Genomic DNA, 25,889 nt, shown 5'->3' on the forward strand with positions numbered 1-25,889 from the left:
GCCCAGCCACCTGCATCTACTGAGCGCTTGGTTAATGTCAGCAGTTACCAGTAATTAGTGCTATTGGTTCCTTATTTCCTATATGACTCCTGCTCTGGCAAGCAAAGCCTTTTGCACTGGCCTTGCTCACTCCCTTCCATCCTCCCAAACACTATACTCTAGCTATAGAAATTATTTACTCTTCTTCCATCTTCCAAGCATTTGCAAATGCCCTGTATGCGAACTGGAACATCTTTCCTGCTTCTCTAAGAAGTGATCATTTCAGATCCAGCACATAGTCATGCTTTCTGAGAAGCCTTATACAGACCAAAAGAATGCCTCCTCCTCCCCACTCTCCGCCCTCCCCGGTGCACGCATGGCCCTCTTCTGGTTCCTCCCTAGGGCTCACCCAGAACGGAGCTTCTGGAAGGGCACGTCTGTGCTCATCCTTGTGATTTACTTTGTATCCACAGCCACCTTAATTGTGTCTGCCCCATAATACCCACTCACCATTGTGGGAGTTTGCTTGTTTTGTTTTGCTTTACTGGAAGGAAAGGACCAATGAATGAATGAATGAATGAGAATGGTTTTGACTTCACCCTAGATCAAGCACAAAGTTTGGGTAGTGACAGTTCTGGTCATTTTGTGAGAGTCCTGATATTGGACTCTTCTCTCCATGGCCCGAGGAAAATGTTCCCAGATGCTAGCTAGAGCACCTGTCTTCCTAAGGAACTGGCCTCAATAACTTAAAGGAAAAGCCATTTAAAAGCAAGAGGGCGGAGTGGGTCAGCTCTGTCTTCACAGCTGTCCCTGAGAGGGCGCTGTTCCCAAACCAAACCTCCAGAGGCCGGGAGTGAAATACCGGAGCGCTCCCACGGACTCCGCATCCCTCCCTCCCAGGCTGCGGTCGCCGGTCCCCCGCGCAGCGCCTGCCCACACACATGGCGGCGCCCTGCTCAGCTTCCCGGCGCCGGGACCGACGGGCCGGGCCGGCCTTGCCAGTACTCGGGGACTTCCTCCGCGAGCCCGCTTCCTGCACGGCTGGCATTTAAACCGGCGCCTGGGGCTGCGGGCTGCGGATGCTGAGCTGTCCGCGGGCTGGGCGACGCCGCCGCCTCTCCCGAGCCGGCCGGCCGCGCAGGAGCAGAGCCGCAGCATCCCCTCGCGGCACCCGGGCCGGGGCTGGAGAGGTCGGCGGGGGAAGGTCGGGGACCCGGCATCGCACGCCGGCATCTGGCACTTCAACTGCAGGTTTGACTTGAATTTCCCAGCTCGCAGCCCTTCTGCCCGGCGCGGATTATTTCTCCTCCCCACCCGGCCTCGGTGGCTGCTCGCGGCGGGGCGCTGGGCCGGGCCCCGGTAGCTCGGGCGGGGCGCGTTCCCGCCGCCCCAGGGACCCACCGCGCCGCGCGCCTGGCCATGGTGCGGCCGAGCCCGGCGCTCGGGTGAGGCGGCGGCGCGGCTCGGAGCGGCTGGCGGGCCCTGCGGGGCCCCTTCACCTCCCCGGGAGCCGAGGGCGCCGGCCGCGGGGCTGCGCGCGGGGGGCGAGCGGCGGCCGCGATGTTCAGCTGGCTGGGCTCCGACGACCGCCGGCGGAAGGACCCCGAGGTCTTCCAGACGGTGAGCGAGGGGCTCAAGAAACTCTACAAAACCAAGCTGCTGCCCCTGGAAGAGCATTACCGCTTCCACGAGTTTCACTCGCCTGCCCTGGAGGATGCCGATTTCGACAACAAGCCCATGGTCCTGCTGGTGGGCCAGTACTCCACTGGGAAGACCACCTTCATCAGGTGAGCCGACCCGGGGCCCTGGCAGCCCACCCCGCCGCCCAGCGCGCAGGGCCTCGGTTCAGTCCCCGTGGCCACTCCTGCCTGGGGACACACGGGAAGCTTTCCCTGGGGGGCGCTGAAGACATTCTGGTGTTTGTGTGTCCAAAGCTTACCCCACCATCTCACTGCTGGTCCTTCCCCCCACTTCCTACCTAGTGCCTCTCTGCCCTTGGCTCCAGAGGTCCGTTCGAAGCATGAAAGTTCAGAGCCGTCCGTATTCTCCCCATTTTATGGATGATGAAACTGAGGCCCAGGAGGCCCGGTGAGAAAGCTCCTGGTCACAAGAGCACCTGAAACTGGTTGGGGATGCCTCACACCCTCGATTTTTAGGGGCAAGCCGTTCATGGCCAAGACCACCTACCTCCCTTGCCTTTTCAAAGGCCCAGCCACTCATGTGGAGGCTTTTGCAGCAGAGGAGGTGGGCTAGGGCAGTGCCATGTGTCTTTCTTTTTATCCGTTTCCTTCTCTGATCAGAGCTCCTACTTACAGACTGGCCAGAAGCAGTGTCAGAAGCAGAATGCTTTTTTTCTTCTCCCTTGTTTGATCTTAATATCTCAGTAATAACATTAACTAGTCTTTTAGCGGTGGAAGGGACCTGGGCGGATTGTGTCAGCCAGCCCCTTGACGTGGCAGGTGAGATGACTGAGGTGTAGTGGGGTTAAGTGACTGTCCAAAGCCGTGTAACTGAGGAGGAGGCCCACCTGGGATGCTGAGATGCATGGGAGGAGATGCTTGGCTAAATGCCCATGGCGCTGAGCGTGAGTCATCTATTCCCATGAATAACGGAATCCTAGGGCTAGAGGGATCCTCAAGGGGTCAGCTTGCCCACCCTGCACTCAGAGAGGTCCGTACATCGTCCACCAGAGTGATGACCATCTTTCCCATCTTTTCAGGACGGGCCTCTCTCCAGTCCTCAGTCCCACACGACCCTCAAGGCCAGGCAGTTTTCCTCTGGCCTCATTCAAAGCCATTGCCAAGCCGCTGCAGGTGCTCTGTGGCTCTCTGTTGAGTCAGACTCCTGTAGTGTGGCAGTGGGGGCGGTGGCCCCCCAAAATCAGTGGTGCGCGTCTCCGGCAGAAGGTTTTGTGCACCGTGCTCTTGTTTCCATTCAAATCAAATCTTGTTTCCATTCCGGTCAAATATTGACGAGCTGAGCACCTGTGACATGCAAAGCTCTGTGCTTTATTTGGCAAGGGGAGCAGGAAAGTTAACAGTCTGGTTACTGATTTTCTAGATACTAATTTTCTCTAACACCAAGCTTGTACCCAAGCTGCCTGGGAGCAGGGCTTGCGTCATGCTAACATGTCATGTCTGAACAAAACACCAGATCGGTTTTGCCTTTGTGGGGTGGACAGCCTTGGACTCAGCGGCTATGAGGGGCTGAGTGATTTCTAAAGAAGTTAGGGATCAGCGGTGAGGGGTGGGGAGCTACTGGCTTTGGATACCTTATGTTGTAAGAACGACAAGGGCTCTAATGGATCTAAAAGGTTAATATATCCTTCGAAAAATCTTGAAAATCTGTCAAAAGCTGTGGCCCTATCTTTAGAAAAATACACATCCATATACACAAAAATGCACAAATATACATAGAATCTTAGAGCAAGAAGCCCTGACTGAATCCGTTTCCCTTAGTTCATTAGGCACCCGTCGCTGCCAAAGGCACTTCTGAATTCCCTAGGTTCTGTACAAGGTTTCCTTTGTAATCCCTGTCCTCCAGCTGGCCTGGTTTGTGCCCCAAGTGGAAGCACAGGCCATTCACTGATGGCTCCTGCCCTTGCACAGGCCCTCCCTACCCTCTGGACACACCTGGGTTCTCAGTTCTAGAACATTATGTAGATCTTCTCCTTCAGCAGCACCAGAGCTTACAACTGGGCCTTAGCTCCCTGGGGGCCTTCCCTGGGGTCGGAGCTACTGGAGGCTCCCAGGAGGTGTTTACAGAATGGGAGGGAAGCTGGAGAAAGGCGAGTGTCTCCAGGGGCAGGATCCTGGAGCCGCAGACAGATTTAAGTACCTCTTGCCTGAGACGCTCTCCTGGCTTTGCCTGAGTCATGCTGGCTGTTACTGGGTCTAAGAGAGTGGCAGAGTCGAGTACCCATAGATTACTCCTTACCTGAGGGAGACAGGAAGGCCCAGAAAGGCAGATCCCTCGCTTTTTATCCTCCAAGTACAAGAGCTCTCCCTCCCCACTCCTGTAGTAACTGAATTTAGCTCCCGCATCAAAAGCCCTCCCCTTCCAGGGAGAATGCATCAGCAGGGTGGGAGGGGTTGGAGCATGGGGAAGCCCTCCAAAACCAAATTACATATTTTCCTACTTTTCTTTAAATCCACTAAACAGCTATTTCCCCCCCACTGAAAAATGTAGGCGAGAATAAATTTGAGGAAGAAGAAAAAAGAAATCCCCCATAAGCCCACGACTCGGGGGAAATCATTTTAAATATCATATAGATAGATAGATAGATTTATATATTTTATATGATATATATTTATCTTTCCAGTATTTTTAGCTATTTTATAACACAGTTGAGGTCACACCATAAACTAATTCTGCATGCTAATTTATCTCACTTAGAGAAGGAGCATTTTTTCTGTGACTTTAAAAATCTTTGTAAGCATTATTTTTAAGAACCACATGATACTTCACTATAGGTACATGTAATTATTTGTTAACCAGTCCACTTCTTTTGAATGTTTCGGGTCCTCTCTAATTTTTTTTTGCTATTGGAGAATCACTCTGAAGACCTCTATGCATAATACTTTTTCCACATGCTGGACTGTTTTCTCAGAGATTCCCAGAAGTGAAATCACTGGGCCCAAGGTTGTACCGTTTCGCTGTGTTTTTAAAATGTTTCTACTTTTTAATTTGGGTGTTAAGAATCCTATTTCTGAGTTGCTTTCCAAGAGAGTGGGTTGATACAAGGCCCCTTCCCCAGAGTGAAGAAGGCCCCCCTTGGGGTAGCCCAGAGCGCCTCCTGCCCTCTCCCGCCCCTGCTGCTTGCCTGGAGCGCAGTGATTCTCACAACTCCTGTCCTGTCCTGGGCCTGGACCTGTGAGGGACTTCTCCCTGGGAAACAAAAGACTTGCCTCTTCATTTCCTGGCCCTTGGCCCTTTGCCTCCTGAGCACCCATACACTTTCAGTTATATGTACTTGCCACGGCGTCTCTTTCTTGTCTTAGGAAGAACATGCAGTAAAGAACATTCTTCTAATAACTAATTAATGGGCTACGATCTCTGCCTGAAATAACTTCCCTGGCCCGGCAACCGACAGTAATAAAATAAACAATAAATTGGCCAGTGGTGGCTGCTCCCTCCACACAGGCTGCCTCTTCAGACACAGTAGCTCTGTGTCCCTCTGGCCCTGGCAGCCTTCCTCCAGCCTCTGCTCTGTGCCTCCCTTCACTCTCCCTCTCACTGGCCCGCAGCCTCCAACCTCCCCACCTGCCCACCCCTCCCTCCCTTGCACGCTTGGCCCCCACGGGTCACCGAGGTGCATGGCAGCCGGTCCCAGGGGCTGAGGCAGGCCCGAGCCCCCTGGTGGGCTGGGAGGGACACCCGGCTGGGCCGAGGCAGAGCTGAAGTAGAGAACCAGGGGATGGAGTGTGGGGCCTGGGGCTGCCAGAGCGAAGCTGCTTGGGCCTCCACAGGAAGGTCTGGGCTGGTCGTGAGGACCCGAGGCCCTTCTACAATGGAACTCACACTCTAAAGTATGAGCACAGACTGAGGTGGGGGCGTGGTGGGGAGCCCTCAGCAGGCCCTTTGGACCTCCCCCACTTCTTCAGGAAGCTTTTTGCGTCCTCCCACAAAGGTGAGTCAGCATTTGGCTGGGTTATGCCTTCTTTCCTCAACAACCCCACGCATCCCCCCTGCCCAGGCCTCATCCCTGGCATCACAGCATCTCCACCGTGGAAAAGTGACCCTCTAGAAAGCCAAAGGACTAGGGAAAGGGGCCACTGTTCCAGGTAGACCCACTGACCTCTGCAGGGTCTGCCGTGCCAGTCACAGTCCCTTTCATGCCTCACTCCTGTCTTCCTGCCGAGGTCAGTAGATGCCCTTCTCCGGTCAGGGCTGTGTTCTGCTGGTCCCTGTGTGGGGGACACTGCCCACCTCTTACAAGGCCTGAATGTTACTCAAGGGAGCAGATGGCCCTGGGCTGGAGGAACGGGTCCACCTGCCTCAGGTCTGGCTTCAGATCTGCCTGAACATCAGGTCTGTGGAGGCCATCAGGAAAAGCATTTACTGGCAAGAGGGGACCTCTGGAGAAAGGCCTCCATCCCTTTCCCACTGACAGTGGAGTAAGGCCATGGAAAGAACCCAGGCTGGCTTAGCAGAGTCCAGGCTCTAAGTACCAGCCAAGAGGCCTCGTCAGGAAGTTGCAGCTGATCACACACCTCTCTGACGTGTGATTAGCGGCAACCGCCTTGTAGGGTCTCTCTCCTGATTAGGAAGGGACAGAAGCAATGTAGCACAGGCATGGCGCTTGGGGCTTCATCATTCACTCTTCTCCTAGCTGATTCTCTAAGCAGAGTGCAGGGCCGGGAAGTTCTTATCCAGCCCCACCTCGGTAGGGGGGAGGGAAAGGGGAGGGATGTGAGGGAGGCCAGAATCTTGCCTTTACCACCAAGGGCTGGAAGAGGAGTGGGAAGGGGGGACAGTGGGCAGTGCTGGGTCAGTGGTGGACTGGGTGGGTGGCCTGTCGCAGGGTGGGTGCAGGAAAGGGAGGCTAGTGGGCGGCTTGGCAGCCTGGCTGCGGGTCTCCTCTGTGCTGGGGTCTCTTTGTCCCGTGGCAGAGGCTGCTGGGTGCCAGGGACAGTGGTGGCTGCTCCGTGGAGCACAGAGATGATTTAACCCTCAGCATGGCCTTCGAGGGTTTCCCATCTCCTATCTCACTTTGTGATTATGGGGTGCTTCCCGGTGTCCCTAAAATCCCCTGAGACAAGTATTACCCAACAGGGCAAGTATTATTTTGGTTTTTAAGATTTTATGTACTTGAGAGAGAGAGAGAGCACACGCACACAGGGGAAGGGACAGAGGGAGAGGGAGAGGGAATCTCAGGCAGACGCCCCTCCCCCCAGTGAGCGGGGAGCTCAAGGCGGGCTCAATCCTAAGACCCTGAGCTCATGACCTGAGCTGAAATCAACAGTTGGACTGAGCCTCCCAGATACCCCAGTATCATTGTTTTGACCCTGTTTCAAAGCTAAGAACCCCAGGCTTGGAGAGACCAAAGATACAGGCATACAACACAAATACCTGTAACAGAGCGGAAAGTGACCTGTAACAGAGCAGAAAAAGACCTGTGCCTTTAGGGTCTAAAGAAACGCAGACTGAGAGCCGCAGCCTGAGGTCTGGCCCCGCTGCTGGGGACACGGAGACTTTGGAGGCCAACCGGCTTCCGATTCTTGGCCCCACGGCTTTCCCCTGGGTGCTTAGGTCGCCAGTAATGCAGGCCGCGTGCTGAGATTGCCAGCCAAGCAGGACACCGAAAAATAAGGAAAATGTTAGAAAATAATTTGCTTTAAAAGATGTGAAGAAAAATTGTTGTCATGGAAAAACCAGAAAAGCGTGGGGCTTCCTGACACCTCTATTATGGTGGAGTATTTATTAATTTTGCTTTGGACGGCCTGGGGTGGGGGGCAGGGGGGCGGACCAACATCTTTTCCACTCTTAGGCCCTCTGAATATTGTTCTTTGGCCGCAGAGCTGGGCAGCCTCTGTGTCCGTTTGCTCAGCTGCAGCAGGGAGAGTAATGCCGCCTTCCCCTGGCGCTTCTGGGACTGATGAAGTGAGGGAATTTGGGGGAAGGGCCCAGAGGGACACCTGCCACACAGCGGGTGCTCAGCCCGCCCGTCCCTCTGCATTCTCGTGTGTCCCCGTCTCAGCTGTTCCCACCCAGGCTTGAATTAACTTTTCTTTTTTTACCCTGCTGTGAGAATGTTTTTGCCTGGCAACAGAGGCGGTCTGTGTCACTCCCCGTCGAGATGCAGCCATGAGATCCCTCAATGGCTTTTTCCTTTCTGGACACAGTGGTGGCTTTGATAAGGGGGCCCTCGGTGTTGCAAGCCCTACGCAAATGTCCTTGAGAATTCACCAAGCCCGAGGTTCTCGGCCCGGCCTGGCTGTGTCCCCGGACCTGCTGGGAGCTTTGTTGGAGCCTGTGTTTCTCCAGACCCATGTGTGGTCAGCAAATTGGGGGTCACGTGGGTTTAGCCAAGAGGCCAGGAGGCAGCTCGCTTGGCCGCCTGAGGCTGTGGCTGCGGAACGTCCTGGAAAGTGGCCCCTGTTGTGCTGGGAAGCGTCCCCCTTTGTTCATCTGCTGGTACACCGTGTCTCTCCCGGGGCCAGCATCGGAGGCGCCCATGTCAGGAAGATATTTCGTCACCGTGTTTGGCCCTCTGCAGGCTGGGCATTCCTGAGGCTGTCTCAGGCCTGTTTCTTTCCACCCTTCTGTATTTCAGCTGTCCCCAAGGCCTCTGATGACATCCAGCACCCTGCTCCAGGCTCAGAATTCACACTTGCCACACACTCTGCCAGGAGGGCCCTGCAAAGGCTCCTCACCCAAGCACTCGCAGGACAGGTGCGCCCCCCACCGCCACCCCAGGCAGGAATGGATGGGGTTTCCCGGGCACAGCTGTGATCTCATGGAGCAGCTGCAGTTTCTAGGAAGGGCCTTGGAGAGGCAGCGGCCCCGGGCCTGCTCTGGTCCCCCATAGCAACCGCTTCTGTGCGCCACAGCCCCCTTGTGCAGACTGAGCTGTGAACCCCAGCGGTGGGTGTTTATGGAGATGAGTACATCCCTGGGTCTGTGGGCACTGAAGCCCAACTTTCCCCCAAGGCCTGGCCCCTGGCCAGCCTCCTGCCAAACCATACTCCTCTGTGGCTTTCCTGTCCCACTCCTCCTTCCGGTTCCCTGTGGGGCTCAGCCCTTTCCCATGTCCTGGTCCAGGGACCTGAGGTAGGAAAGGAGACAGTGGATATAATGGTTCAGAGTGTGAACTTTCAGGTCCAAGTGCCATGGTTCAAATCCCAGCTCCGCTTTTCACTGACTGCATGTCCTGGGGCACATTCATTGTCCTCTGTCTCCTCCTTTTTACAATGACTGATCGTCTTGGGACCGGTACTGGTTTCAGTGCTTAAGGTCTGTAACTGGACCCTCGGAACACCCTATGAGGTGGGTCTTCTTATTAGACCCATTGAACGAGAAGGATCGTATTTCATCTGACATACGAAGATGAAATGAGATAATCCCTGGAAAGTCTAGAACAACGCCTGGCCCATGGCAGGTGCTTAAGAAATCAGAACTGGAATCTCCGACATCATGGAAGAAGGCGGTGAGGTTCCCTCCTGAAGGGCATATCCCTTATGGTTAGAGAAACAGGTCGCTGGCCCTGGGCCGTTAAGATTCCCTGCCCCTCCACGGAGGCCCTGAAGGAGCTGTGTTTGAGAAAGCCAGACGTGCTGTCCTTTACTCTTCTCACAACCCAAGTGCCAGCTTTCAGAGTGGTTTTCTGAGGGGAGAAAAATCCTGCCCTCACTCCTGGATTAGTGGGCCATCCTGGAGGAAGATGGGCTTCCCAGGGCCACTGCAAACCCTCCAGTGCAGGAAGGGGGACGTCCTGGGCAGCAGCCCCTCTGCCAGCTCCTTGGGGAGGGAGCCCATAGCAACCCCACTGTGGCTTCCCTGTGCCTCCGAGTAGACGAAGGGCTCAGAACACTTCCTGAAGCACAAGCAGGATGTCGATGAGCTGTAAGAAACCCCCTCGGGTCTCAGCTCCCTGCCTTTCAGGCAGAGCAGGGCTGGAGCTCCAAGGCCCATTCTGGGGAAGCTGAAGGCAGGCAGAGAGCTCAGGCCCTGGAGTTGTGGCCTCCAGTCCCACCTCTGTCCTGACCGGCGGGACCTTGATCCACTCACTGTCAGGACAGAAGACTGCTGAAGGGCCAAGGACTTGGGGTTAGACGGATGGGGATTTGGTTACCCACTGCCCTACTAGCTGTTGAACTTGGAGAAAGCCACATAACCCTACTATGCCTCGGTTTCCTCAGTACCCATGCATAGGGCCACTGTGAAGCCTAAAGAAGATAATGTTCTCCTAGTGAGTAGTGTAATGTCTGACCAGTGGAAATGCTATTGTCAGTGATTTTATCAGTGAAATGGGAAGGTTGGTCTAGAGCAGGCTGTACCTTAGAATTAGCGAAGGATTTCCTAGAAAGGACCAGTGGCCAGTCCTCCCCCCTCTCCCCTAGCCAGTAGAGTAGGGCCTCGGGGGGGCTGGGTACCATTAGCCGGAGCTGCATGGTAGCTCTTGTGCACTGCTGGGGCTGAGGACCACTGGGCCTGGAGGCTTTCACATTCCTTCTCTCCATTCTCCGGCTCACCATGTTTGCTCTAAAAGCAAAATTCTAAAAGGGGCTGTGGAGAGGAGCTGTGGCCTCAGACTCTCCTTGCCAAGTCCTGGAGAAGAGCAGAGAGAGGCACCTGCCACCCCGGGTCACAGCCTAGTTCTGATGCTGGAGGTGGGACCCGCAGTCTTAGATGGGATGGAGACTGACTTTTCACGGTGTGCCCTTCACCCCATATGATGTGGGAGCTGTTTCTATATTTTATATTAAATAGCTGACTAACCAGATGAAGAAATACAGACCTAAGGCAAGCCAGCAGCATCTCTGGATGGTCTCACTCTAACCTTGTGTTCGTTCAGGTACTTGAGCAGGCGACCTGCCGTTGTCAAGTCTGCTGTACTCTGTGCAGAATTCAGTCTCAATCCGTGCTTTATTGCTGAGCCCAAATCCTGCTTCTCCCTGCCCCCCAGTGACTGATTCAGGGAGGGAGAAGAATAAAGACCAAGAAGCACGGATTAGGTATTTCAAGTTCAGCTAATATCGCACTTCTTTCGCAAAGGTCTTTGGATTCCCCATCCCTGGAAATCTGACACTGCCGTGAAATGTCACGGCTGTCCCTCTGCCCCTCTGCCATGACTCGCATGGCTGCCTGCCTGCGCGGCTTTGCTCTGCAAACAGAACCCTGCGTGATGACTGCGCTCCCTTCCGCCAGGTACCTCCTGGAACAGGACTTCCCCGGCATGAGGATTGGGCCTGAGCCAACCACTGACTCCTTCATTGCTGTGATGCATGGACAGGTGGAGGGCATCGTCCCTGGGAATGCCCTGGTGGTGGATCCTAAGAAACCTTTCAGGAAGCTGAACGCCTTTGGCAACGCCTTCTTGAACAGGTGCGTGCTCCAAAAACACTCAGCCTAAGTATTATCTTCTCTTCTTCTTGGAGTCTGAGAAGGAAGAGAGGAGGTCTTGGGAGGCTCACTGCCTCCTTCATATCCAGAGTCTCTTGATTGCCCCTTTTCTTGCTGGGAATGTAACTGAGTCGGTCACCACTGATTAGGGATGCAGGAATCTGGGCCAATTCCTTGTGATTGTGGAGCTGGGAAGGGTACACTGGTTAAATCACAGCCCTGTAACTGCATCTCCCTCCAGTAAAGCAGAGAGGGCTGTACTGTGTCGTTCCCAGCTCTTGTCTATCCAACTGACAGCTCAACAACACAGGTGCGAACTGTGTGGGTCCATTTATACATGAATATTCCGCTGTGTGGGGTGGGATGGGGGATGGACGCCCCTCACCCCCTCGTTGATCAGGGGTCAGCTGTACTACAGAGGGTATTTGCATCCAACTGGAAGGAGGTAGAGGAAGCTTCCTCTCTATTTCTGGACATTGTCCTCACTGGGTGGAAGGAACCCAGGGCTGAAGGTGGCTTGAGTTTGAGCACACAGCCTCTCCTACTAAACTCACTGTGTGACCTCGGACAGGTCACCTCTCCTCCCCTGGGACGAGTGCACGCCTGCAGACACCAGGGTCATTGGGTCAGTTTGAGGGATGAAAGCTGTAGGGAGTGCGTGGCAAGATGACCCCACCTCCCCGTTATTACTCTGCTTCACCAGAACGCGGGCTGCCCCGGATCCCCTTGTGCTAGATGGAGCCACACCACAAGCTTGCATGGGCATTTCACCTAAACAGTGTGAATGACTTTCTCTAATAGAAGGTATTTAGAGTAAAGGCAAAGATGATGGGCTCTGGCATCAGGTGGTCCTGGGTCAAAGTCCTGCCACAGAGCACCATGCATCTTAGATTATCTAATGTCTTCGTGCCTCACTTCTCCCATATGTGAAATAGGGTAAGAGAAATATCCTTCTTCAAGGCGAGAGGACTGATGAGGCCTCTGTGGAAAAGTTGGCATTGGACATGGGTATTCAATGATGAGTGAAATGAGGCTGAGAAGGTGGGGGAAAGGGGAGGTTTCAGGCAGAGAAAACTGGGAGGAAAAAAAAAAAAAAAACAAGCGGAGAGGAAGGAAAGAAAACGGCTTGCTGCAGGAGCGGAGGGAGCAGAACCCCCCGGCGCTGTGAGGCTGGAACTATTCTCTGGGAGCACACGGGCTGAGCAAACAGTGTTTAGACTGGCGTGGGCGTGTCCGCTGGTAGGAGGGGGCGGGGCGGGGCGGAGCTCCATGGTGGCCACACCGGACATCTGGCTCCCATCTCGGGCTGCCCAGAGGTCCGCTGCAAGCACGCTCCAACCACCTTAGCTTCCTCCTTCAGCAAACGCCCTTGCCGCCTATTCTAGAGAAAACAGAAGCCAGGATCCCTGGAGCCCCTGAGTTGGGTTTTCATCTGTGCATGCGCTGAGGTCACCCGCCCCGTCTGCGGAGAGCTGCGTTCTCTCTTTCCCCTCCCGTCCCCACAGGTGTTGCGGGGCGGGCCACTCAGGGATGTTCCCTTGGGGATTCCTTCTCTTTGTGACAGCGGCACCTGCCCCTGCCCCTCCCCTCCACGTGGGAATGTTTCCTCTTGACAGCCTCTCCCCCCAACCCCCAGGCCCCACGTGGCAGATTCTACTAGCTCTTCCCCGTTCTCACTTCCCTTCACAGCCAAGTTTCCGGACATCACCTCCTCACTTCTCCCTGTTCCCCATCACAGACGCCCCGTGAAGGTCACTGGACCTCTTGGTGATGAGCAGCGGGTACTTTCCACCTTTTCCTTACGCCTCCTCTCTTTGCTTTCAGAACCTTTAGAGCCCTGTTCCCTCCCAGCTCCCTGGCCCTCCTCCTGCCTCCCTGGCCAGGCCCTCTCCAGCTTGCTCTGTTCCCTTTTCTCTCTGGCTCCTGTACCTGGTGTCCCCCTCAGTGGCACCCACCCTCAGCCCACTCCCCCTGTCACTCCAGGAGCTCAGCCTGGGGGAAACTTCAACCACAGCCCCTGACCCAGACCCCAGCCCCGTGCACCCACCATCTGGTCACCAAGTGTCCAAAACCCAGGTCATGCCAGCTTCAGCAAAATGAGGAATTTTCTGTAGAATACTTGAATGGGCCATAGAGCCTAAGGGCTAGAAAGAGGCTGGGCCTTAGGAATAATGGGAGCCAAGGGCCTCAATAGGACAGGGGCTTTGTCATGGACTTTCCCATCCCATTACCTAGTCCAGCACCGGACATGGGGCATGGCCCCCCCACACACGTGACAAACCAAACTGGGCTCGCTGACAACCATCCTATCCGACTGAGTCACTCTTTTGTTTAAAATGTTCCTCAGCCTAAATGGGTTTCTATTGCCCTCAGTATAAAATCTGAATCTCTCAAGGCCCTCACGAGGAGGCTTGAGGGGCCCCTCGTCCCCACCCAGCCCCACCCTGGCCACTCCTCTGGGCAGCCTTCCCTGATGCCTTCCTCTGTGCGTCACTGGCCTCCTCCCCTCCCTTGCGTCTCTGCTGCCACCTCGCTGGGCAGCGGAGGCCCAGTGTACCTCCTGAGAGAATAAGATACCTTATTCACCAAAAATGGCATCTAAGAGAAAAGGCTTAAATTTAGAAGGACCTAAGTTAGGTTTACCAGTTTGTATTTTGAGACTTTAGGATGTAACCCTAGAAATGTCTCCTTTAATGAGACTCGACTGCTATCTTGACCACAGGGCATCTGGAAACCCAAATAAATGTTCCTGGGTGGCATGAGCCATTCATCAAGGCCAGCTCCCTGCCTCCTTCTCCAGGAAGCCGTCCCTGAAAGCCATCTCTCCACCTTGGATTTCCCAAGCCCTTAACTGACCTCCCTCAGGGTTCTGGTCCCATTTAACCTCATATCCTGGTTGCCCATGTACACACCTCCTCTCCCCACCAGGCTGGGCTCCTTGGGGGCGGAGACCGAGGTTTGGACGTGGTAGCGTCCCTGACAGCAGGGGTTTACAAGTGGAGGACCTCGGAGGACCTCGGCTGCCCCAGGGTCACCCAGGGAGCTTCCGCAAAGATCCTGGGCCTGGTGCTGGGGCTGAGTCTGGCCCAGAGCCTGGGCGTCTACACTGGAAGGCAGCAAGCTTCTGAACCTCCATCCTGGGGCTGGGACGAGGGAGGGTGTGTAAGAGCCAACGAGCGGACATCGTGGGCTTGCTCTCACCCCATGCAGGTTCGTGTGTGCCCAGCTGCCCAACCCGGTGCTGGAGAGCATCAGCGTCATCGACACTCCGGGCATCCTCTCGGGGGAGAAGCAGAGGATCAGCCGAGGTAAGCGAGGCTCCCGCTAGGATTGGCTCTGGCCCTGTGCTGTGTTCTTTCTGGTATGTTCTCTTGCCTCCAGCCTATGAGATAGACCACCCCACCCCCACCCCAGGTCCCTGCTGTACCTTGATGAGCAAGCACTGCCTCTTGTGCTGGGTGGGACGGTCCTAGGCAGGGGGCCAGAGGAGAGTTTGGGTCCGCTGTCGCTCAGGAGACAGCTGGCTTCAGTCTTCTCACCTGGAAAAGGAGACATCAGCATCTGCCTTACCTCGGCGGGTTTATTTATTCTCCAAGAGGCACAACTGTGGGGCAGACCCTGGTTGGCTTCTTGGCAGTTCTGACGGTCCCCAGGCTGGGGAGCTTGCCGTCTGCAGGGAGGGCGAATGCCTGCCCAGGAACATGGGGATGGGAGCACGCTCCGGGGCATGAGAGTGGGGAGCGGGGTATGCGGCAGCACTTTGAAAGCTGGTCTCTCCAGACGGATAAGAGGCGACTGCTCACCAGAGAGGTCCCTGGGCAGGGCAGCGAGGAGACGGACTGCTGGCGCCAGGGGGCCAGCGAGCTAAGCCTGCCTCCGTCATGTCCTCACTGAGTGAGCTTGAGCAGGGTTCTTGACTTCAATGATGTATCCGTAAAACAAGGGGAAATGATTCTATCTACCTTGTAGGGTTGTTTGAGGATTAAAAGAAATAATAGAGGCACATAGCAAGCTCTGCCTGGCACGTAGCAAGTGCTCAGTAAACATGAGTAAACAGACCGTCATCACTGGTCTTCTCTAGCTCCAGCATCTATGATGCTGTCCAAAACTCAAGTCAACTCCTGGCCCCTGAACCGAGCCTCTCGGGCCACAGCCTGCTGTGTGCCCTGGGTAGCCCCCTGCCCTTTCTGTGTCTCTGGCAAGCAGAACGGATGAAGCTACGTCCGCCCCATTCCTGGAGCCAGGAGCTGGGCTGGAGCCAAGTCTGCACTCAGAAGGCAGCCTCCGGGAAGGAAGGGCTTGGGACTGGCAGGGTTCTCTGGGCAGTGGCCTTAAGTGACGGCTGCCTCCCACATGTCCCTTGGCCTCCTGTGCTCTGCAGCCAGCCCAGATCTGTCCTGTGGCATGTCTGGGCCATCGTGGTGGGGCCCGGAAGCCCCCTCCTCCAAGGGTGTGGCCCGCATGGACAGGCACCCGCTGAACCCCAGGCTCCTGGGCCCCAGGGAGGAGAGCCCCCTGCCTCATGGGCCACAGGCCAGTGGCTGTACCAAGGAGGCCCAAGTGCCCCCCCATGCTGGCCTGGGGACAGGCCTGTGGTGTCAGAAATGGGCCACCGTGAGCACCCCTGCTGGCTGCCCCAGCTCCCCGAGGTGAGCAGCTCTCTGGAGTGGCAGCACCCAGCTTGGCCCTGTGTGGACTCAACATGGCTGTGTGAGTGGGCGCAGCCAGGCCTGGCAGCAGGTAGATAGGGAGACGGTGGGAGAGGCTCTCAGGTCTACAGCCCGCTCTGGGGGCTGAGGACCCTGTTCTGTCCTGCAGGAAAGACAGAGCCTGTGCCCAGGATGTGATTCACAGCAGGAGGGAGGCAGGGTGGGCCAGGCCCTATTAGGAAAGCTCTGCCTCTCCCACCTCCCATTTCATTCAGGAGGGGACACCTGGGACAAGGGGGTAAAGAAGGCAGCCAGTCAGGAGGGGCCCGTGTTAACACACCATGTAATCGGCAACAAATCGATGGAGGGAGTCTGGGGAGCCTGGGCTTGGGCTCCCCACCTCTGGGCTGTCTGGTGGTGCGGGGGCTGAAGAAGAGCTGGTCTGGAGACAGAGAACCCACGGCCCTGGAAAGAGAGGCCTGCCTGCCCTCTCCTTCCAGCCTTCATGAGCACTGTGGTACTTGGTCCTAACCCTGTGGAGGGGAGGCTTGGGTGGCTCTCTGTCTGGCTTCTGTGTGTTTCCCTAAACACTCCCTCCCTCCTTACCGGCCCCTCGCCACCACTGCCCCAGGTTCATCTGGGCTCCCCCTGAGTTTAGACCGAAAGGAGTTTTACTGTTTCACACTTGGCAGCCTGGGTCTCCTTGAGGAAGCCTCAGGAGAGCCACAGCTTCTCAATATTAACCACCTGGGGGTGAGGGGGGAGGCATTCTGCAAGGCCCTGCAGCCTGACAGCTGGGTCCAGAGAGGACTTTGGCCTCTAGGGCCTCTAAGAGCACTGGACTGTGAGTTCGGAGCCCTGGGTTTTAGATGGGTCCCAATAGGTCACATTTTCTCCCTGAGCCTATGTCCCCTTGTGGTAACAAGGGATGATGGTACCCATCTCATGACTGTGAGATTTACAGATGGTAATGGAAATACAGACATCAGATCTGAGCCTGGATCACAGTGAACTCCCTTCTTTCCCCTTTACCTGCCAGCCAGGGTTGCCTGTTGCATAATGGCAGGGTGATCAATGTGAATGGCCTCCCATGCGCTTGTACAGTGCACAGTCTGTGCAGCTGTGTGTGGCAGCCCTGCTTCCAAGGACTTTGCCCTTCTCAGCTCCTTTCCCATTCCATTCTTTTCCTATTCTTGTATCTTCTCTCCTACTTTCATCTTTGGATCTCAGGAGCTGCCCTTGGCAAATGGGGTGCTTGGTTTTCTTGCCTGTCCTTCCTATCCCTTCCTACCCCACACAGACCTCTAGAAGTGATGGCCCCATGAATGGTTACATAAGCCAATTTGTTCTCTGCCTTCCAAAGTTCATACTATAAATGCAGCTGCAGGCAAGAGCAGTCTGTGATGAAAACCAGGGCTGGGAGCTGGGCACCTGCACTGTGTATCTCCAGCCTGGGGCAGTGCTTCCCGCCCCCACTGCCCCCGCACACCAAGGAGACTGAGAATGGGAAGGCATCAGACACCGTCAGGTATCAGGAAAGTTTCCAGTGTGCAGAGCCTCTCCCGTCCTCACTCACCATTGGCCAGAGGACCTGGCAGTTCCAGTTTCTGCCTATACACACATATACCTTCTTATCTACACATGCCCGCACCTTCCTCCACACGCCACCCCCCACCACACACACACAAGGGAATGCACAGAGCCAAACGCTCTCTGTATGGCCTCTTGCCTGGGGCCCTCCGTGCTCTGGGTTTGGCCTTACCACGGATTCGGTGCTTCTTCCCTACCTCCAGCCAGCTCAGACGGGGCAGGGCCCCAGGGGGAGTCTGGCCACTGGGCTCTGCGTGAGATCACCAGGCGGAGAGGTGTGCAGAGCCCGAAATCCAGCCCACTCTCCATCGACTGAGTTTCTCGCCAGGCACAGTGCTGTGACTCACCAGCAAAAAGGGGCAGCGTTATCAAATCTGGGTGCGTGGGCACCCCAGGGTGCCACATGCTGGAGAGTGAGCTGCTCCCGAGGCCTCCCCCGGGCTCAGGCTTCACGAGAAGGAGCCCCCAAGCCTTGGGCTAGAGCTGGAAAATGTGTGGTCCTAGAGAGAGTGTGACCTCTCTAACCAGGCCTGGGGGAGGGGGCTCTAGGGGGAGAGAGGAAGCAGGGGACATCCGGGAACCTGAGTCTAGATCATCCCAGGCCAGCACGTGTCTCTGGATGAAGATGCACTGGGAGGGGCAGCACAGGGGCAGGGAGCCAGTTCCTGGAAGGGACAGGGTGTACCCAACCCCAGGCTCATTACTGGGAAGAAGCAAGGATGCAGCAAAAGTAGGAGGGCTCCGGAAGCCTGAGGGTCCTCACACTTGGGAACCATATTTCCTGGCTCCTTCTTGGCTGGAAATCCCCATAGGCCCCACCCTAGGAAAGTCACTCCTTGGGCATGTGCTCACATCCCTCCAAGGGGGCCCTTCCCTTACAGGAGAGCTCAGTGGGGCCACAGCGGTAAAAACCATGCCCAGGCCATAAAGCTGGGATGGAAACTCAGGTCTCCTGATTCCCAGTGTATCGGCTTTGCAGCAGCACATTATCATCTCCTGCCCAAGAAGAGTGCCAGGAGTGGATTGGGGGCAGACGCTCACCTCCAGTTCCCCTGGGGGGGGCAGTCTTGGAGGGTCTGGGCTGGTCCTTGCAGCCTCATGTCCCTGGCCCATCCTGGGACTCTCATCCAAGTGGGACCCACACTTAGGGACACCTGGGCCCTAACTCTATGCTGCCCACCTATGGCAGTGTGGGCACCACACACCAAGGCAGCGGGAACAGCGGGGTCCTAACACCCGTCACGAGGGCTGGCTGGCAGCCTTGTGGTCCTTGGAGGCCCGTGATGCATCTGACAGGCCACTTTCAACGTTACCTCTAGGAGGCACACAGTATGATTTGCTCCCCCGGTCATCGGAACTCTTCCCACATTTTAAAAATCGATGCACTCTTATCTCTCTTTTGCTAAGATGTCTTTAAATCTCTAGAGAGAGCTTTTGGGGTGAGATGGGACCTTTCACGCGCTCCAGCATCTGGGCTCTAGCCTCACACACGGCTCTGCCTGAGAAGGGAGTGTGGACAGGAGGCAAGGGTCGAGGTTCCAGTCCCACCCACGGGAGCTTGGCTGGCCCCTAAGCTCTCTGTCCCCTCCCTGCCCTGGAAGACATGTGCACCCTGTCTACCTCCTAGCGTGCAGACTCTGAGGAGGCTCAGATGGACGGTAATGGCTGGAATTACAAAGAAACGTGCTGTCAGCTCCCTTGCATTACCCCGCACGCTGCAGAAAACTGGGGGGTGATCAAGGAGTGGCCTGGCTTATTGTGTTCCGCTCATTGATTTCCTCCTGCCTGGCATTGCTTAGAAATGCTTCTTTCCAGTCCTCTGGAGCCTGGGGGTGAGTGGGGAGAGTCTCAGATCCCATAGGCTGCCTGGTCTCTGGGCCTGATGCCTGCAGACCTGATCTCTGGGAGCCCGCAGACTGGCTACCCGTAAGCCCTGGGCTTCCAGGAACCCGCTTCGCCACTCAATCTCTTGGGGCTGGAGTCTCCCTCCACCTGCTAGTTCCTACATCATGAGCCCTTATGCCGCTGCGGGTGCTGAGGGGTTCCTGCTAGGGGGTCTCCGAGCCATTCCAGAGACCACCTGGGGGAAGAGAGGCTGGTAGGTTCTAACCAGCTGGGCGCAAGAGGCTGAGCTTCAGAGGAAGCCCATGACCTCCCTGCTCCATCCTCAGGGCCCTCACAGCCAAATGGGGGGAGAAGGCGCTTGGCATTGCTGACTTTGCACTGCAACAGCACCTGTCAGAGCACACAGAATTCACAAAAGCAGGAAGATGAATAGGAAGTCTCTGTGCTTATAAAATCCCAGAAAAGCTTCCCAGAGTTGTCCGCTGGACCTCAGGCAGGAGCAGACTTCACACAGGCACCCCGAGGTGTTGAAGTCAGAGGCCCCCAGCCTCCTTTCTCCCTGTCCTGCGAGGGCTTCCTTGTGTGTCCCCCAACATCCATCCTGCGGTGCTCTCCGCCCTCCATCTCTAGTCTTCAAAGCAAGAAGGGAAGCTCAGAGATCTTCCAGTCCAATCCCCCTGCTTTGACAGGCAGAGAGACCAGGAACCAGAGACGAAGTCTGTTTGCCCAAGAACACAGAGCAAGTTCATGGCCGAGCAGAAACTAGAAGTGGGCTTCCCAGGCCATTGCTCTCAGGCTACCCCTTCAGAGCACATCCTGAGAACACCGAGGGGCACCTCACCCAGCCAAGGGGAAAGGAATGGGCCGGAGGCTGTCCCCTTCTGGTGACACTGACCTGGTGCTGCTCTTGCCCCCCCCAGTCCATCAGCCTTGCCCCTACTCCCCCTCAAGCCCTTGCTGCTGAGCCCCTTCTTGCATGGCTGGTGCCATCGGGGATTGGAGAGAGTTGGGGTTGGGGAGGAGCTTCTTTTCTCCACAGCCTCTCTGGCCCCTTTGCTTTCCTGAGCCCATGGAGGGGTGGTAAGAGGGCCTGACCTGGGGTGGGGAGATAGGAGCTCTGATCGTGGTTCTGCCCCCTCCCCCCACATGGCCCCATGCACGACTCTTCACCCTGCCTCTCTTATAGGGTGCTGTGGGGAGGAGGGGAATGAGGCTGTGATGTCAACGTCTTGCCAACCAGAGCAAGCTCTGAACTTGGGGTTGGAGAGCAGTGCCATGCCCCCAGGGCTGCCTCCAACAAACAGGGGGGTGTTGGCGGAGACACAGTGCCACAGTCCCTCTCTGGCACTGACCAAGCCCCTACTTTGTTGCTGGGCAGAGACTGGCCCCGAAGCACTTTCCTGAGCCCTGTCCCTGAATGGTGAGGGACCCTCTGCCCGAATAAGATGACTACATGGGGTAATCGTGTTAATAGCAACTACGTGCTGGGCTCTGAGTGTATCTGGCTCTTGGAAGTCCATGCATTAGGCACTGTTACTCTGCCTGCTTATAGGCGAGGGCAATGCTGGCTCAGAGACACAGATTAACATGTTCAAGGTCAGTGAGCCTGTGGAGGTGCGGGGATCGGAACCCAGCTCTGACTCCCAAGACCAAGTTTTGTCTGCGGCGCTGGCTGCCTCTGCCCGAACCCCTCCCTGTGCCCCGAGACCCCCCTCCTGACCATCCCTCTGCCACAGGGTATGACTTCGCGGCTGTCCTCGAGTGGTTCGCCGAGCGGGTGGACCGCATCATCCTGCTCTTTGATGCCCACAAGCTGGACATCTCGGACGAGTTCTCCGAGGTCATCAAGGCCCTCAAGAACCACGAGGACAAGATGCGGGTGGTTCTGAACAAGGCGGACCAGATCGAGACCCAGCAGCTGATGCGGGTCTACGGGGCCCTCATGTGGTCCCTGGGCAAGATCGTGAACACCCCGGAGGTGATCCGAGTCTACATCGGCTCCTTCTGGTCCCACCCGCTCCTCATCCCTGACAACCGGAAGCTCTTCGAGGCCGAGGAGCAGGACCTGTTCAGAGATATTCAGAGTCTGCCCCGAAATGCCGCCCTGCGCAAGCTCAACGACCTCATCAAGAGAGCCAGGCTGGCCAAGGTGAGGCTATGGCCAGGGAGACGCACAGGTTGGCAGGGGAGGGTCAGCGCCGAGAGCAGGGGGCCGCTGCCCACAACCCTGAGCTATTGCCTGCCCTCCTGACAACCTTCTAGAGCCCCTGTGTCGAGGGCACCGGCTGTCCCCACTTGGGCAGCCGGGGGCAGGATGGCCTAGTGGTTATGGTCACAGGCCCGGGTGCCAGGCGGCCAGATTGAAGCCCACCTCCACGGTTCTCCAGCTGTGATCCCAGCCCTGGCAAGGTCTCTCTGTGCCTATCTCCACAGCTCTACTGTGAAAAGGTGGGAGGATAAAGTTAAAAAGGGAACGTAGCAGGCCCCTATCGCAGTGTCTGGCATCTCGGAGTGCTCTGGAAGTGTTAGCTGTTGTCTTCTCCCTCGTCACCAACCCCATCAGCAGTATTCCCATGCCTAGTACTGCCTTGACCTTAACCTCCCTGTAATCTCGCCCTTACCTTGTGATCTAGGAAAACAGCTCCAGGCTAGAGGCCACAGGGGAGGGCGAGGCGGTGAGATAGAAGTAGAAGTAGCAGCAGCAGGAGGAGGGATCCATGGAAAGAGATGAGTGGGAGGCACCCCCTGGAGGGAAGTCCTGGATCGGAAGGTTTCTCTCTGCCCCTGTGTCTCAGGTTCACGCGTACATCATCAGCTCCTTGAAGAAGGAGATGCCGTCAGTGTTCGGGAAGGAGAATAAGAAGAAGGAGCTGGTGAACAACCTGGCTGAGATTTATGGCCGCATCGAGCGGGAGCACCAGATCTCACCTGGGGACTTTCCCAACCTTAAGAGGATGCAGGTAACCAGGGTTCGGGGGCTCTAGGACAAGGGACAATGTCATGCAAGCTGGCCAAGCAGCCTGACAATGGAGAAGGCCAGCCTTGGAGGCTCCAGAAGTGAGCTGACCCAGAATCCGAAGGCAAGAAGATGGCCCCAGGTCTGTCCTCCCTGCTGGACTGCCACTGGCCAGCAGGTGTCCTATCTGGGCCTGGGGAGAACACGGAGCCCCAGTGCTCCCAGTGAGACAGGGGCATCCATGATGTTTGGGGCCTGATACCTCCAGTGTACAAATCACCCCCCATCACAGCCACCACAGTTTTGAAGTCCCCATCATTCCATGCAAAATGACATGTCACCTGACATGGATTCTCCAGACCCTCAAGTATTTCCATTTACCCCTGAGCCCCAACTTGGGAGCAATGTGAGACACAAGCCATGGGGAAACAGAAGTCTGCACAGTGTCTTGCCATCCTCGGGGTACACCCTGGGCCTCTGTCTTGGGCCAGAGGCCCAATACAGTCCTTTGAGGAAGACCTTTTCGTCCTCTTTTACAGATGAGCAAACTAAGGTTTACAAAGGTAATTAACATTTGTAATTAATAGCTGGCAGTTTTCTGAGAGTGGTGCTCACTCAAGTGCTAATAGGAGAGCCAGAAGCTGTCCCCACAGTCCAAGCAGGAAACCACCAGACTATACTAACTGGATCCTCTCTGAACCTCTGTCTCTTCTTCTGTAGCCTGAGACTCCAGAAGTACCCACCTTCTTAGATGTTATGAGCTTCCGTGAGATAACATTTGCAAGGTGCTTAGCACAGAGCTTGGCACAGACTATGCGCTCAAAAGGCAGTGTCCAATTTGGTGAGAGGTCACCACTGGGGGAAGCTGGCTAGTGAACACCAGGCACCTCTCTGTATGCACAATTTTTGCAACATCTCATGGTTCTATCATTATTTAAAAATAAAAGATTTCTAAGAAGTAGGGCATTTTTGGGGCGCCTGGGTGGCTCAGTGGGTTAAGCCGCTGCCTTCGGCTCAGGTCATGATCTCAGGGTCCTGGGATCGAGTCCCGCATCGGGCTCTCTGCTCAGCAAGAAGCCTGCTTCCCTCTCTCTCTCTGCCTGCCTCTCTGTCTACTTGTGATCTCTCTCTGTCAAATAAATAAATAAAATCTTTAAAAAAAAAAAAAAAAGAAGTAGGGCATTTTTAAAAAGAGCAATAGGTGTCGTGGTAAGATTGATTGTGCTCTTGTTGCTGATTTGGATCCTGGACTTGGAAACTTGTTTCTCAGCTTAAGACTGGAGGTTCAGAACGTCAGTGGAGTCGCAAATAGGCATTTTTAGTTTCTTATGGGCTAAAAGAGAGAGAGAGAAAAATAGACGTTCAAAGTACGCCTTCGTTCATATCCATTCTTTCCTGTAACCACCTACTAGGGAGCCAGTTACTGATTTCAGAATCACTTTAACGCAATTCAGGTTCACCACTCAGCTGTGGCTTGGGATACTTCCCACTTCTGGCCCATCCTTCTGTTGAGAGAGTCATGATCTGCAAGGCAGCACTGGGGAATGAAAACATTCGAAAGGACCCATATGACCCCACTTCTAATGGGAGAAATCCTTTCGCATTATAAATGATTTCACCTTCTCATCTGTTTGCCAGTCCCATGTTAGGATCTGTTGTTAGGGACGTTGAACCTAAACATAAACAGCCATCCTGGCGGGGCCTATGTGTGGGGTGACAGGGGTACCCACCGCACCCCCTGGAAGACATTAGGATACCTGTTTGGCGGCCCACCAGACACCCCCAGCTGTGGACAGGCTGGGAGAGGTGCCAGGAACCTTGGGAGGTTATGCCCCGAGGGCAGGAGGAAAGCACACCGCCCCCCCCTCAGGCCCCACCCCAGCCCCCACTCCCCTCCCAGGTTAGCCCTGCCTTTGAAGGGAGGTGAGAAATGCACAAGCTAACACTCACTCATGAAATGTAGCTGTGGGAGTTTTCTGAATTTTTCTGCAGTGAACTCGATGTGCTTGTCCCTGAGGCTTCCCCTGTACTCAGTGTCCTGAGATGCCTTGGCCAGACCCAAGGCTGGAGCAGAGAGCTCTCACCTTGTGACTGAAAAGGCCAGGGAGCTGGGTGTTCCAAACCCGCGATCTCTCAAAATCGCAGAGACGTGCAAAGGGGAACCCATTTCTTTTGCCATGTGGAGCTGTTGGGGGAAGGCAGGGAGGGGAGCTCTTACAGAATCTGCATGCACTTACCTGCCCGCACTTACCGTGTCCGAACCCCGGGGGAGAAGCGGATAGTCGACAACTCTCTCCACGTAATTCTGATGAGCATCCTGAGTAAGAATCACTGGTCTGGGGATGAGCTGTGGCTTTTATTATGATTGGTGTTCACTTGCCTCTGCCTCGGTCTTTCCTTCCCTGAATGGGGACAGAAAGTGATGTTCCTCCCTGGGAGGCCCCGCGGAGCGAAATCCCCCAACGAGACACATTCACGGCACTTAGGAACAGCCCCAGATGAAGCAGAAAGATGTACACACCCCGGGCTCAGAGGCCGAAGCATTCAGGAACCGCCCTTCAGTAGCCAGAACTAGCGAAAGAGACATTTAATTATTTTCCAGAGCATTAAAGGGAATCCAGCTAAATGGAGCAAACTGGTATTGGTTCAATTTCCTTTTCTTCCCAGCCCTTGCACCTGTTCTCTCCTGCAAAAATTCCACCCGGAGCCAATGTGCTGTTTTTCTCTCCTCCTCTCTCACATCTTTCAGTTATTTTATTATTTTGTAATCGGCTTTTTTAGCCTCCAGGGCTGGGAACATTCCAGCATTCGCAGAAGGCTGCATCCCCAGCAAGGAGAAAGCTCTCCTTCCCTGGTGTTCTATCTCCACTTAATTTTTTTTTTTTAATTTTTATTTATTTATTTCTTTTTAAAAGATTTTTATTTATTTATTTGACAGACAGAAATCACAAGTAAGCAGAGAAGCAGGCAGAGAGAGAGGAGGAAGCAGGCTCCCTGGTGAGCCCAATGCGGGGCTCGATCCCAGGACCCTGGGATCACGACCTGAGCCGAAGGCAGAGGCTTTAACCCATTGAGCCACCCAGGCGCCCCTCTATCTCCACTTTCTTTTCTCTCTCTCCCCCTAGGACCAGCTGCAGGCCCAGGACTTTAGCAAATTCCAGCCCCTGAAAAGCAAGCTGCTGGAGGTGGTGGATGACATGCTGGCCCACGACATCGCCCAGCTCATGGTGCTGGTGCGGCAGGAGGAGACGCAGCGGCCCATCCAGATGGTGAAGGGCGGAGCATTCGAGGGCACCCTGCACGGCCCCTTCGGGCACGGCTACGGGGAGGGCGCCGGGGAGGGCATCGATGACGCCGAGTGGGTGGTGGCCAGGGACAAGCCCATGTACGACGAGATCTTCTACACCCTGTCGCCAGTGGACGGCAAGATCACAGGGGCCAACGCCAAGAAAGAGATGGTGCGTTCCAAGCTGCCCAACAGCGTGCTGGGCAAGATCTGGAAGCTGGCTGACATTGACAAGGATGGCATGCTGGACGACGAGGAGTTTGCACTGGCCAACCACCTCATCAAGGTCAAGCTGGAGGGCCATGAGCTGCCCAACGAGCTGCCCGCCCACCTGCTGCCCCCATCCAAGAGGAAAGTGGCCGAGTGACGGGCGGAGGAGGTTCAGAGCAGGCAGGGGCTGGAGGAGATGGGAGGGCAGGAGACACACACGTACACACACACACACGGACACACTTGCACACACAGATCTTGAGAACTGCACTGCAGCTGAGAGAGGGGCAGGGACCCCCAGGCTTCCAGG

The 25,889-nt window shown here is 55.7% G+C and overlaps 1 protein-coding gene across 1 annotated transcript; it reads left to right on the forward strand.

Annotated features, from left to right (window-relative positions):
• The first annotated feature begins 883 nt into the window (after positions 1 to 883).
• EHD3 (EH domain containing 3) lies at positions 884 to 25,889 on the forward strand. Its single transcript, XM_047745759.1, has 6 exons — positions 884 to 1,766; positions 10,849 to 11,025; positions 14,254 to 14,351; positions 20,864 to 21,276; positions 21,923 to 22,087; positions 25,209 to 25,889. The coding sequence occupies exons 1-6, from the start codon at positions 1,540 to 1,542 to the stop codon at positions 25,734 to 25,736; spliced, it is 1,608 nt and encodes a 535-aa protein (XP_047601715.1). The 5' UTR covers positions 884 to 1,539; the 3' UTR covers positions 25,737 to 25,889.

This window comes from Lutra lutra, chromosome 9 (assembly GCF_902655055.1).
Source record: "Lutra lutra chromosome 9, mLutLut1.2, whole genome shotgun sequence".
NCBI classification, from domain to species: domain Eukaryota; kingdom Metazoa; phylum Chordata; class Mammalia; order Carnivora; family Mustelidae; genus Lutra; species Lutra lutra.

Bases quoted from the DNA above. Each gene is read 5' to 3' on its own strand.
- EHD3 (XM_047745759.1), top strand. From the start codon at position 1,540: ATGTTCAGCTGGCTGGGCTCCGACGACCGCCGGCGGAAGGACCCCGAG. The intron at 14,352-20,863 runs GTAAGCGAGGCT...CCTCTGCCACAG, and splicing joins GAAGCAGAGGATCAGCCGAG to GGTATGACTTCGCGGCTGTC. The intron at 21,277-21,922 runs GTGAGGCTATGG...CCTGTGTCTCAG, and splicing joins AGAGAGCCAGGCTGGCCAAG to GTTCACGCGTACATCATCAG.